The 12,626-nt window shown below is 66.6% G+C and overlaps 1 protein-coding gene across 1 annotated transcript in view; it reads right to left on the bottom strand.

The window, feature by feature from the left end:
• PIEZO1 (piezo type mechanosensitive ion channel component 1 (Er blood group)) overlaps positions 1 to 12,626 on the bottom strand; it is a 54,788-nt gene that overhangs the window by 19,514 nt on the left and 22,648 nt on the right. Inside the window, exons 2-6 of the mRNA XM_059999678.2 lie at positions 8,819 to 8,914; positions 4,214 to 4,336; positions 3,207 to 3,249; positions 2,958 to 3,096; positions 135 to 303 (exon numbers count right to left, since the gene is read on the bottom strand). Of these exons, the coding sequence (XP_059855661.1) occupies positions 135 to 303; positions 2,958 to 3,096; positions 3,207 to 3,249; positions 4,214 to 4,336; positions 8,819 to 8,914 (570 nt within the window). The remainder of the gene's footprint in view (positions 1 to 134; positions 304 to 2,957; positions 3,097 to 3,206; positions 3,250 to 4,213; positions 4,337 to 8,818; positions 8,915 to 12,626) is intronic.

Consider the following 12,626-nt stretch of genomic DNA (forward strand, 5'->3'; position numbering starts at 1 on the left):
CAGAGGCGCACAGCGTCACGCCCGGCCTGGGCAGCCTGACTGCCGTCTCGCTGCTCAGTGGGGAGCTTGGCTGCCGAGACCCCTGCCGGTGTGACCGCCAGCGGTGGGGTCCCAGCTCCCTGCCCAGTGGGTACCTGCCAGCGCGAGGAGCACTACGGCCAGAGTCCGCCCAGCGGCCACCAGCAGCCAGTGCGCTGTGATCCGGAACCGGGCGGCCAGCCAAGATCTCCGCTTGTGGGTCAGTGCGGGGGCTTCCTGCAGCCCCACCAGGGAGCCGGTGTCCACGCCCCCATCATCATGGTCCTGCCGAGGTCACAGGGTGGGCGCAAGTCAGGTGCGTGGGGAGGGGCCACCCCTGCAGCCCCACACCCGCCGCGGGCCCTCCGAGGACACGGGGCCGCCAGCCTGAGCATGGCCGCGTGCTGCCCTCCAGGCCCAACTCCGCCCACCGTCTTCCCACCGCCTCGCTCGGGTTCACAGCCCTGGAGGGCGCCCACTGCGGCAGCAAGACACGCTCCTGCCAAGGCTTGGCGCTCAGATGACCGACCCGTGCAGGCTGACCTCACGGTGCTCTGCAGCCCCTCAAGGGCCTCTTCACTCCCCACCCCCACCAGGGGACCCCGAGGACAGGGCAGGCCCACAGGCTCCTGCATCTGTCCCCGGTGCCCTTGGCCTGAGGGCCCGCGTGGGGATCTTTAGGGAAAAGGAAAGCAGGGCACAGCACAGCCACGTGTGCAGCTCCCTCCACAGTCACAGGGCGCCTCTACACCCTAGCCTCGGCCCCACGGCACCTTCCTCGTCAGCACAGCGACGGAGGCTCGGAGGGGACCCCAAATCACACGGCCAGGGAGGACAGCGCCCAGGGTGCCGCCGCCTCCTGCTCTGCTGCCCAGCGGGGCTTCTGGGGAGTGAGACGCACACCTGGGCGGCCCTTCCCGGCCTCAACGGCCTGCGGGGCGCAGAGACCCACCAGGGCCTGCTGCCCTGGTCCCACCTCAGGGTTTCCCAGAACAGAGCAGCTTCCTGGAACCAGGGAGGCCAGGGGGAGGCAGAAAGAACACAGACTCTTTGTCAGACGCCAGCTGTACCACGGGCGCCGTGCCTATGCCCTGCCCCGGGGCGGAGGCGGCCCTTGGCGTCCAGGCTGACAGCACGGGCTCAGGGGCCCGGCGCCCCGGTCACTCACACACCGGCTTCGAGTCGGGGGTTAGGGGGTCTTGCCTGTGCAGCCTTGGTGAGCCCCCTAACCGCTCTCAGTCTGTTTCCTGCCTGTCAAATGAGGGTGGGGCACGGGGCAGGCCCCAGCCCTGGGGTCAGAGCAGTACCCAGGGTCCCCCCATCATGCACCAGGACGGGGGGATAGGGGGACAGCTGCTGGAAGGCACTACAGCCAGGCCTGAGCTCAACCCTGCCCACAGCCTGGCCCCGGCCCTGGGAAAGCTGCCGTGGAAAATGAGCGTTTCTGGGAGTGGGAAGAACAGAGGCAGCTGCTGGGCAGAAGGACAGCTGCTGGGGGCCGCCCGCATGGTCCAGCCCACCCAGGCCCGGCTCCAGCCCCGCCTCGGCCGGCCCCCCGGGACGCACCTCCCACCGCAGCCCCAATGACCCCCTCAGGGCAGGCACAGACCCACATGTGCCAAGTCAGGACGGGCGCGTGTGCACAGATCGTGTGCAGCCGCGTGTGCCGCGGCCCTGCCGGTGGCAGCATCCACACGGGCGCTGGGGCTGCTTCTGGCCTTGAACGCCGGGCGCCTGTGATGGGCCCCCATGGCCTTGCTCTGACGTCTGTCTACACCAGCCGCCCCGGGGCCGGAGGTCAGCCCCCAGGGGCTGCCAGGACAGCCCTGTGCTCCGAGGGGTGACGGGCAGTGTGGGCTGGGGAGCCGGCCCCTCCCGCCCGCCCCAGGCGTGGGAAACAAGTGAAGCTGTTCTGGGAAGCCCCGGCTCTGCTAACGAGGAAACCAGAGGCCTCCCTGGCCCCTGCGCCCACCGGTGCCCATGCACCGGGGAGATGGAGGGGGATGGCCAAGTCAGGGAGCCACCCCGAGGGCAGGCAGCAGGGCGGTCCCAGCCCCACTTGACCCCCACAAGTGCCTGGAAAAGCCACTCCGCCTCCAGGCCCCCGTCTCCCCCTCTGAAATGCGGGTGCCAGCCTTGTCCTGCAGGACTCGGGGGACAGGCAGGTCAGCTGTAGGCTGAGCCCCGTCTCAACCTGCGGTAGGAAGTCCCCTTCTCCCTGGGGACTGAGGCCCTCGTTTCCGCAAGCATCAGCTGCTGGGCCAGCGGACACTGGGGCTGAAGGCGTGAGCCTGGGGCCCCCCAGGGCCTCCCAGGCAGGGACCCTGGATGGCCACAGACCCGGCCCAGCCCTGGAGACCAGGTCCTACTCGACAGAGGCTGAGGCCGAGTGTGAGGGGCCCAGACTGGGCTCGAGACCACAGCCCTCATGCAGGGACAGGAGAGGACACGGAGGGTAGAGCCCACGGGGACCCCGAGGACTCTGGCGGAGGGCCCTGCTTCAGGTCTCTGAGCCGACACAGCCCCTGCCTTGACACACACGGCCCACCGATGGCCCCACTGTGGGCACGGCTGCTCAAACATCGTCTGTCCCTCTGTCGGTCCGTCCTTTCACCCATCGGCCCCTAGGTGCTCCCTGACGGCTGGCGCAGGTCATCCTCCAAGAGCGCTGACTCCCTACTGCCCTGCGGCCCCGAAGACCCTCTTCCAGGGGCAGCTCGAAAGGCGCAGGCGCTGCCTGGGGCCCCTGCAGTGCTAGCAACCCCCCAGGGACGTGCACTGGATCTCCTCCGTGGCCATGTCTCTCCACGAGGGGCACATACGGACTTTTACAACTAAACCGTCCACGTTTGTAGAAAGAAAGAGATAGAGAGAGAGGAACAAAGAGAAGTACAATAGTCCTCAGGTGGCTGGGACACAGGCGCGCCCCCATCCCTCACCGGCTCCTGGGCGCGCTGGCTCCGCTGGGCCGTCCGCGTACGGCGCCCGCAGACGCCAAGGCACAGGGAGGAGGCCGCCAGGACACCCAGGTCGGGGGCCACCAGGCGGATGGCGTTCGGCACGTCCTTCAGGTCCAGCCTGTGGAGGGTAGGGAAAGCCGGTGGTCGGCTCAGGGGGGCAGGTGCCAGCAGGGGGCGCCCCGGGAGCTGGAGGCCCAGGAAATCCCCGAGGGAGGCTGGGGGACTCACCTCGTGACCCCAATGTGTCGGGAGACGGTGTCCCAGGTGCTGCCTGCAGAGAGAGGCACGGGGGAACCGCGTCAGGCGGGCGGGTGCTGAGAAACCCCTTCTGTGTTGCCAGGAGGGCCACGGAACCCCTGGTGTCTGGCGGTGCTTGAGAACGCTGCCTCCGCCGGTAGGGTAACTGAGGCCCAGCCGGGGAAAGCTGGGCAGACCAAAGCCCGTTACTTCCGCCTGGCAGAATGGGTTTCATGGCCCAGCCGGGCGCTGTGTGGCCCGGGAGGCTGGGCCGGGCTCTCGGACCCATCGGCCGAGGCCGGCCGCTCCTTGGGGGCCCGAGGGGGGAGGGCTGGTCTAAGAGCCGCCGGGACCAGAGGGCCCTCGAGGCACCTGACTTCTCTCCAGTTTCTACACTGCAGGAGAGGCGCGATCTTCACGGAATGAAAATGGGAAGCGGGGTGGGACACCCTGCCCGCCACGAGCCGCTAGGACGCGGAGGTGGGAGACCCCACCGGGCAGTGGGGATGCGAGCCCAGGGTTCCGGCGTCTGAACACTGGAGCGCCAGTGTCAGCGGAGGTGGGAGGGCTGGGTGCCGGCTGGGGATTCCATCCTCGGGGTGAAAGCGCGCAGGGCAGCGGGCGGGCGGCACACCAGGGCCCGCCCCCTCGGCCAAGTCGCTCTGCCCCAGAGGGCTCAGGAGGAAGATACGAGACGGAGGGGCCTGCGAAGACCGGGGCTGCCCGGACACAGTGCTCTGGGACCAGCACGGGGCCGGGGCTCAGCCCAGCCTCACGGCCACCTATTACCGGGGCACTTAGAGCTGGGCCATTTGGGCCGGATGTGAAGCGTGGCTGGGCTCAGAGGCGGCCCACATTAGGCAGGGCCTGGGTGATGCAGGGCGGCCCCTGAGGCTGAGCTGACCTTTCCGAGGAGGCTGAGGCTCCCCCACCCTCCCCAGGCTCTCCCCCGGGCCTGCTGCCCCCAGGCACCCCCTTCCCGGCCCTTCGTGACTCACAGCTCGGCCCCAGAAGCTGGTCCAGGTGGGGCACGGTGTGCAGGCATATCTGGAAGGTGAGGTGGGCTGCCAGGAAGAGGAGGCTGAAACCCAGCAGGGCTCGCAGGAGGCGGCCGGTGTGACCTGGAGGCAGAGACGGGAGCGGTGGGGCCGGCATGCAGCCAGGCCTGGAGCGGGGGGATGCGGAGGAAGCAGACCGCTCAAGGCCACTCAGCCCTGGCTACCGGCCGAGCCAGGCTGTGCGCACCAGCCCGAGACACGCACCCAGCACGGACCCAGGGTCTTACGGGGCCGTGAGAAGTGAGCTCATGCAGCACCCCCCTCCTACACCAGCCCACTGACAGCTCAACCAGCCCCGTGGTCCAGCACTATCACGACCCCGATTTACAGACGGGAATGGACACAGAGAGGTGAAGTGACTTGCCCACAGTCGCACAGCAAAGAATCAGCAGAGTACACAGTACACCCATCCTGCCTGCCCTTGGTCTTGTCCCCTTCCTGGGGCGTGGAGCAGTGGGGGCAGAGCCAGTGCAGGAAGGAAAAGCTCCCTCCAGCCTTGCTCATGTATCCCGGAAACATCTGTGTTGCTGCCTGGCCCTGGCAGTGGGGCGCTGCCTCATGCCCAGTGCGGGCTGAGAGCGTGCACCGTCCAGGGAAGGCCCCACCCAGCACTCAGCCACACCGCCTATCGAACCTGGGATGCTCTCCTGCCCACGCAAAGCCTCGGGCTCCGAGAGGCGGCTGTACCCTGGGATTTCACACGATGAGTTGATGTATGGGAGGAGGAATGAATGGATGGATGGACGAAGGGATGAGGGGACGGATGGGGAACAAATGGATGGGAGGATACATGGGTGGATGGGAGGATGAAGGGTGGATGGATAGATGGGAGAAAGGATGGATAAATGGTGGATGAGAGGATGTATGACGCGGGATAGATGGGGGAATGGATGGGAGATAGATGGGTGGGAGGAGAGATGGATGGATGGGGGATGATGGGATGGGGGATGGATGGAAGAATGGATGGAAGGAAGGAGGGATGGATGAATGGATGGATTGGAGGACAGATAAATCGAACAGATGGATGGGAGGATGGATGGGAGGAGAGGATGGATGGACTGGAGGACAGACACATGAATGAATGGGTGGATGGGAGGACGGGAGGATGTATGGATTAGAAGATGGGCTGGATGGAGAATGAGAGGATAGAGGGATGGCTGACAGCAGTGTTGGGTGAGGCCAAAGGGCAGCTCTGATTTCAGAAGGGGAGGGGGGTCAAGCCAGTGTGGGGCTCCTGAATCGCCCAGGAGGGATAAACCGTGTGGCAGGTGACCACTAGAGTCTACCAGTGGACTCCGAGGTTCGGCCCTGAGTGCCAGAAAGAGCGAGTATCGTTGGCGGGCGCGCACGCGTGTGCGTATGTGTGCGTGTGTGTCAAGGGTGCGTATGGGCGCTAGACCACACACTGCACTTGCTGGAAGTGCCGCCTGCCTCTCCTTGACCTGGGGTCACCCGTTCGGCCACGTGAGGCCTGCACAGCACAGGAGCGCCGCGGATGGGCGGGGCCTGCCTTCGTGGGCAGGCAACCCCACCTCTGCCGTGCACCGTGCAGGGCAGGGGTCACACAGGAGTCTCTCCTCCCGAAGGAGCCGGGGCTCCGCTCAGGGACTTCAGGCTCAGGCAGGAATCTGGAGAAGCAGGAAGTGGGGCCGGGAGGCTGCGGCTCCAGGAGCAGAAGACAGGGAGGCTCGTGGCAGGTACAAGGGCATCTGTCTGCCCAGAGCGGGCACCGGGGTCGAGCCCCAAACCTCCCTGACGCGGCTGCTCAGTCTGCAAACGCTCCAGGGCATCTCCGCCCTCGGCACTACCTGCCGCCACGAAGGCCCCGCTCCCACGACCCTGTTCTGGGGCAGCCCCAGCCCCCGCGGGTGCAGCGCCCACCCTGGGCCCGGCTCTGGTGCTACGGAGAGCGGCTTGCAGACCTCGCCCTCCTGACGAGATACGCGTAAGCGGAGCTGAGGGAAGGGGCGTCCTCCGGTCGTCCGAGGCTCTGTCACACCGAGGACGGTGCAGAGGTGGGGCAGGGAGAGACAGGGTTCCCACGGGGGGGGACCAGAGTTGGAGCACGAGGCCCTGGGCGGGGGCAGCGGGAGGCCCACCTGCTCCGCCGACCCCGGGGCGCCGTCTGCTCACAGGCAGGAGGGTGCAGGTCTGGGGAGGATGGCGGAGCCTCTCATCCCTCATTCGGCAAAGACAGGGAGCCTCCCGGTGCACTGACTGCTCTGCGGGGTGAACCGGGCCCGCCCACGCGGCCCACCACGTCCCAACAGCACCTGAGCTCAAGCGAGCCGCCGCGGGGCTGGGTTTGTTCTAAGGCAGGGGCAGGGCCTCCCTGAGTCCCTAAACATAATCAGGTTGCCAGGAGCTGACCCCCTCGGGTCCACCTGCAGCTCTAAGGCACCTCTGCCCTGCCCTGCGCGGGGCACGTGGCCCACGGCCGCCGCCCCGGTGCCCGGCAAAGTGATGGCCCTGACCCCTCTCCGCCCTGCACAGGGAGCCGGGGTCAGGCTGACGCCCCCACGGGGATGGGGCGAGGAATCAGTCGGCGCCCACGGGCACCCTGCACAGCCTCAGACCTTCCACCAGCTGCCGGCGCTGAGGCCCAGCTGCGGCACAGGCACGGGCAGGCCTCACACTTTCCTCTCTTCTGCCCGGAAAAACCCGGCACCCTCCCTGTCCCCGAAGGGCCTCTGGGGCTGGAGAGATGGACGGATGGAGGTCAGGCGGGCAAGTCTTCCCAGCGCCTCTCCCTCTGCTCCCTGACCCCTCCCCACTCTGGACTCCTGCCCTGGCCGGGAGCCTGTGCTTCCACCACTGCCAATTAGAGGAAAGTGTTCCCAGTTGCTAGTGGGCAGGAAATATTGACGGAACAAGCAGCTCTGAACCAAAAGCCCGGGAACGGGGTCCACGGAGAGGAGAGGAAGGCCCGGATGCCAGACTCTGCCCAGCAGCCCTCCCCAGGGAGCTGCGAGTTGGGGGGCCGCTGGGCCAGCTGGCTGGGGAGGGGTCTGGCCTGGGGTCCCCCGTGGCTCCCTGCTCTGCACCCGTGCTGGGGCCCCTCCCCTGAATTCTACCCACACTGCAAGATCAGGGCTCCGTACGAGTGCCCCAAGTGGGGAGAGAGGCTGAGGAGGGGGTTACCGCCAGATGCCACAGGCCGGGGAGGGGTGACCTGCCACCCTGTAGAAGGCAGAATGACACTCCTTCGGGGAAATCCATGCCCAATCCGGGGGCCCTGGGAGTGCTTCCTGACACAGCAGAGGGGAACCAACGGTGCCAATCAGCTGGACTTCCAGCAGGGAGCTGCCCCTGGCTCCCCTGGAAGGGGAGGTCCTAACTGTGGAAAGGGGGCAGGAGGGCAGAGTCAGAGTGACAGGGCGGGACTGTCACTGACAGGCCATCGCCAGCCTGGGCGATGGAGGGAGGGGCCCCGAGCCAAGAAGCTGGGAAGCAGGTGCTCCCAGAGCCTCCAGGAGGGACCAGCCCTGCGACACCTGGGCTTTCGCCCCATGAGGCCCGGGCCAGACTCCGACCTCTGGACTGTGGGTGGGGACGTGCTGTGTGGCCGCTCAGTATGGGGTGGTCTCGGCAGCCACAGGCCACGCCCGAGGCCCCCGAGTGGCCAGCACCCCCCGGGGGCAGTGCGTGGGCACGCCTCCCTCCAGGGTCTCGGCCAAACCCTCGGCCCGCCGGGCACGGCGGGGGGGGTCACACCCTGGCTGTGTGACCCAACTTGCTCCCTGGGTGCCTCTCTTCACCCTCCAAAACCTAACGGCCTCCCTACCCACGGGGCACAGAGCAGTCCCCAGGCACCTGTCCTCACCGAGAAGCCAGGACGACGGCAAGTCCAGAAGCACCCAGAGAGCACCTGGTGGGAGCCCCAGCGCGAAGGGACCCCTCAGCCGTGCCCCCTTCCCGTGCCACCTGCCTGCAGGCCTGCACCTCCCTTCACAGGGGCCCGTGCTCTGCTGCGCAGGGGGCAGGGAACCTCCTACGCAGGGATCCTCTCCGCTCCAGCTCCTCTCAGACGAGCCCGTGCCGTGGGCACCACCGTCCACACCGTCCTGGTGGCCCAGGCGCCCTAATGGGCCTTCCCACCCGCAGCAAGCCGAGTGCACGTGGATGGAGCCTGAGTCCACGACGGGGCTGGGGAGCCGGCGTGGCAGCTGGACCTAAGGTTGGCCGCAGCCGCTCAGGGCAGAGGGGCCGCAAGGACGGCGCTGGGACAGGGTGGGGATTGGGGGAGGGACCCGGTGGGAAGGCGGCCCAGCCCACGGCCAGGAGACGCCCCAGGGGCATCCTGCATCATGGCGCCTGTGGCATGAGGTCAGAAAAGAGATTCTGAAACCAGCCAAGGGTCCTCCATGAAAAATGAGACTCAGGACCACCCATCCTTCCCTGGAGGCTCCTCAACCACAGAGAAAGTCCATCCCTGCCCGGTGCTGCCGGGGCCCCAACGCTCCCCCAACCCCAGGCCCCTGAACAAAGAGCTCCGAGACCCCGAGTCAGCGCCCACCCCCCCAGCAGAGCCCCGCCCGCCCTTACCTGGGATGCTGTGCCCGGAGGGGCCCGGGAACCAGGGCAGCAGGAGCAGAAACAGCAGGTAGACCAGCGAGAGCGCGTTGATGCGGAAGAGGCAGGCTGCGGAGCAAACAGGACGCGGTCAGCCCGGCTGCTGGGGGGTGGGGGCAACCAGCCCGTGCCCCTCGACCATCGCCCCCCGAGCCTCTCTGCCGTGGGTGCTGTGCGTGTCACCCCTGCGAGGCTGCCACCTCCCTGCGTGGCCGAGCGACCTCGCTCAACGCGTGACATGTCACTGTTACCGGGAGCACCACGCCCGACTTACGACGGCTCTGCTGTCTGTTGACAAGCGTGGCCGTCACGTCTGCATGTGTCGCGGGCACCCGCCCCGCGGAGCCCCCGTCACGGGGCCAACCCTGAGGTCACAACATTCTCCCGACTTGCTTTCTCTCCTTTGTAAGATGTTTTTTCAGTCAACACACAGCACAGCTGATTTTGGGGTCCAGCTCTCTTAGCCTCCTCCCCCCACCTCTGCCTCCCAGACAGCTGGGTACACCCACTCGGGCCACGGCGGAGCCCCCCAGCACGTCGTCCGGGGCACGAGTCACGCACGTGTCTGCAGCCTCTCCCCTCACTGACTCCAGGGCGCCCCCTGCGTCTCGCGCTGCTGACCTCATCCTGATGAAGTGCAGTGGGTGCCGGGACCTCACCCGCTCCCAGGAAGTGAGGGGGTCTGGGGATGCCAGGGAGGTGCCATGTGTCCCAACTCGGGTCTCGTCACTGAGCAAGTGGGCCACTCAGCCCTTCCCGGGGACCCGAGAGGGGGCTGGGCCAGGAAAGCCCCGCTCGCTGCCCAGAGGGGACCAGCATCGCGTGCACGGCCCTGACGAGGTCCCCAGGCTAGAGCCACCTCTGGCCACCCTGCTCCTCAATCACCACGGCCAGCAAGCGGGCCCGGGGGACCCAGCCCTGCCCACCCAGGCCAGGACAGAGCAGTCGGCTGTGGGCGCCAGTGTCCACCACGGATCCGACCCCCGGCCCCCGCGGACAGCCCAGCCTCAGGGCCCAGTCATCGCGATGGAGCAGAGCTGCACGGGGTAGAAGCCCACCCCGATGGGGTCTCCAAGAGGGGGTCGATATCCCACCTCCGCGCTCCACCCCCCAGACCCCCAGGTGTGGACCGTGAGGCCAGCAATGGCTCGACCGCCACTTCGCAGCCGTCTGGACGGCCTGGGCCAGAACAAGCCGACCTGAACCTGGCCACGGACTCAGCTATGCAGACAATCTCCCCGGAGCAGGTGGCAGGGCCAGGTGGGGTGTTCAGCCCCTTCCCACCGTCTCCTCAAGCCCCCCATCACCCCAGCAATAAGGAAGCCCAGAGCGCCACACGGCCAGCGCCGCGGTCCCGAGCTCTGGTCAGGCCGCCTTCCTTTCTGGCTGCTGCCGCGCCCCCCCACTGCCCGGAGCACCCCTAGAGCTAAGCCGCCCCCCTCCACATGTACACCTGCCACAGCCAACAGCTCAACTCGAAACCTAAAGCTTTTCCACAAATACACGTTTTCGTAAAAACAAACAAACAAATCGACCTGATCTGGGCCAAGAGGCCGGAGGGAACTGCATCTACGGCAAAGGCTTGTGAGTTCCTTTGTTCCCCAGAGCTGCGCTTTGCAGCCTGCTGGGCTCTGCCCCTCTCCTTCCACAGTGCCAGCCAGGCGGTGCCGCCCACCCAGCCATCCAGGTAGCTTTCTCCTGAGGGCACATGCTGCAGTTCTCTGCCCTGTTCTGATCCGCCCGGGACACCAGAGCTGAACAGCACACCGCACCAGCCACGGCGTTCACTAGCCCGTGACGGGGAGGCGCACGCGGTGCGGGTCCTGGGGAAGCTCCCGGAGGCCTGGCTCTGACACTGACGCTGACCCAGGACGCGGAGACGGAACTAGCGCTTCCCAGATGAGGATTTCAGTCCTGGAGGATGCAAAGTTCCAGAGGTGGTGGTGACGGTTGCACCATACCGAGAATGTACTTAATGCCACTGAGCTATACACCTAAAAAGGATTGAAAGGGTACATCTGGGCTGCCCTGGTGGCGCAGTGGTCGGGAGTCCGCCTGCCGATGCAGGGGACGCGGGTTCGCGCCCCGGTCCGGGAAGATCCCACATGCCGCGGAGCGGCTGGGCCCGTGAGCCATGGCCGCTGAGCCTGCGCGTCCGGACCCTGTGCTCCGCAACGGGAGAGGCCACAGCAGTGAGAGGCCCGCGTACCGCAAAAAAAAAAAAAAAAAAAAAAAAAATGGTTAAGGGGCTTCCCTGGCGGTCCAGTGGGTAAGACCCTGCGCTTCCACTGCAGGGGCCACAGGCTCGATATCTGGTCGGGGAACTAAGATCCCCGCATGCTGCGTGGCGTGGCCCCCAAAGTTAATAATGATAAATAAATAAAATGGTTAAGATGGTAAATTTTACCTTATGTGTATTTTACCAAAATAAAAGAACAAACGGCCCCAGAAATCAGCGAAGGATCTCAGAGCCCAGAACTGGAGGGGCAGGGGCCAGCCAGAGCCCCGCAGCCTGCAGCCAGTGGAGCCGGGCCTCCGGCCCCTCCCCAGCCCCAGCCCAAGCAGGAGGAAAAGAATCTAGAAGCTCCATCGGCCAAAAGCAGGAAATCAGAGATGAAGCGTCAGAGGGGGCGGGAGAGCGCGTGGGACGACGGGGTGGGGGGGGACAGGGGACACGGACGACGGACAGCACGTCAGCCCCAGGTGGGCACTGCCAGGCACTGCCCCACCCTGGGAGGGTCGCCGGGCGCCAGAGCCCGCACAGGGCCTGCCCTGGAGGGGCGACAACGGCCCCTCAGAGTCATTCATTCATTAGACACAGAGGGCAGAGACAGGATGAGCGCGGCCTGGGACGCGAGCGCCTCCAACACAGATGAGGAAACAGAGGCCACGGGGTGGCCAGGAGCGCGGCTGGCACCGGACGCTGACCCAGGGGACGTGAGCCAGGACAGCTGGGCCCGCTGGCCCCCAGCCGGGTCACCCGGGGCCAGGATGAGAGAGGGGGCTGGGGTCACATGCCCAGCCCACCTCCCCTGCCTGTTATCAGGGCCTGGGGACAGGGTAAGAGGCCAGCAGAGCAAACAGTGGCCCGGGGCCAGCACGGGAGCAGGGAGCAGAGGCAAACAGGGCTCTAAACGGGGAGCTGAGCCGAGTTCTCCCCTGTTCAGAGGGGGAATCAGGTTTCCACAGCAGAAGGGCTTCCGTGCTGGGAGAGTGAGGACTTGGGTCCAGACTCCTGGCTCCACACCTAGCCCTCGGGGACCTGGCCTCACTGTGACTCTGCGTGACTAGGAGGCTCAGGGCATCTGAGCAGGCCGCCTGGAGGAGGTGGCATTGCATTTGGCCTCGAGGGCCGGCTAAGGCTCAGGGAAGGCCAGAGGAGGTTTGGGGCAGCCCCAGGCTCCCGCAGAGGAGGAGGACGCTCAGGTGGAGAGGCGGTGGGGACGTCCTGAGGAGGGGGACAGGCCTGCTCTGCCCAGGCAGCTCCCACCTCCCCATCAGAGCGGCCCGTGGCTGGTGACCTCATGGGGGAAATATGCCTTTTCCTGAGCCAGGAACAATAGGATGGGGTGAGGGCAGAGGGAAAGCCAGCAGGGCTGCCTGCTGGGCAGGAAAGGCTCCCCCCACCCCGGCCTGCATGTTTAACCCTTCAGAGACCCTCACCCAGCACATCAGAGCCTGGTCCTGCAGATGGGGAAAGTGACCCCTGGTCTCAGTTGGTGCCCAGCCAGGAAGGGAGGGCAGGGAGGCCGGCGTGGAGGTTACAAACACCCGGGACGTT

The sequence above is a fragment of the Delphinus delphis genome, chromosome 20 (assembly GCF_949987515.2).
Source record: "Delphinus delphis chromosome 20, mDelDel1.2, whole genome shotgun sequence".
Lineage (NCBI taxonomy): Eukaryota > Metazoa > Chordata > Mammalia > Artiodactyla > Delphinidae > Delphinus > Delphinus delphis.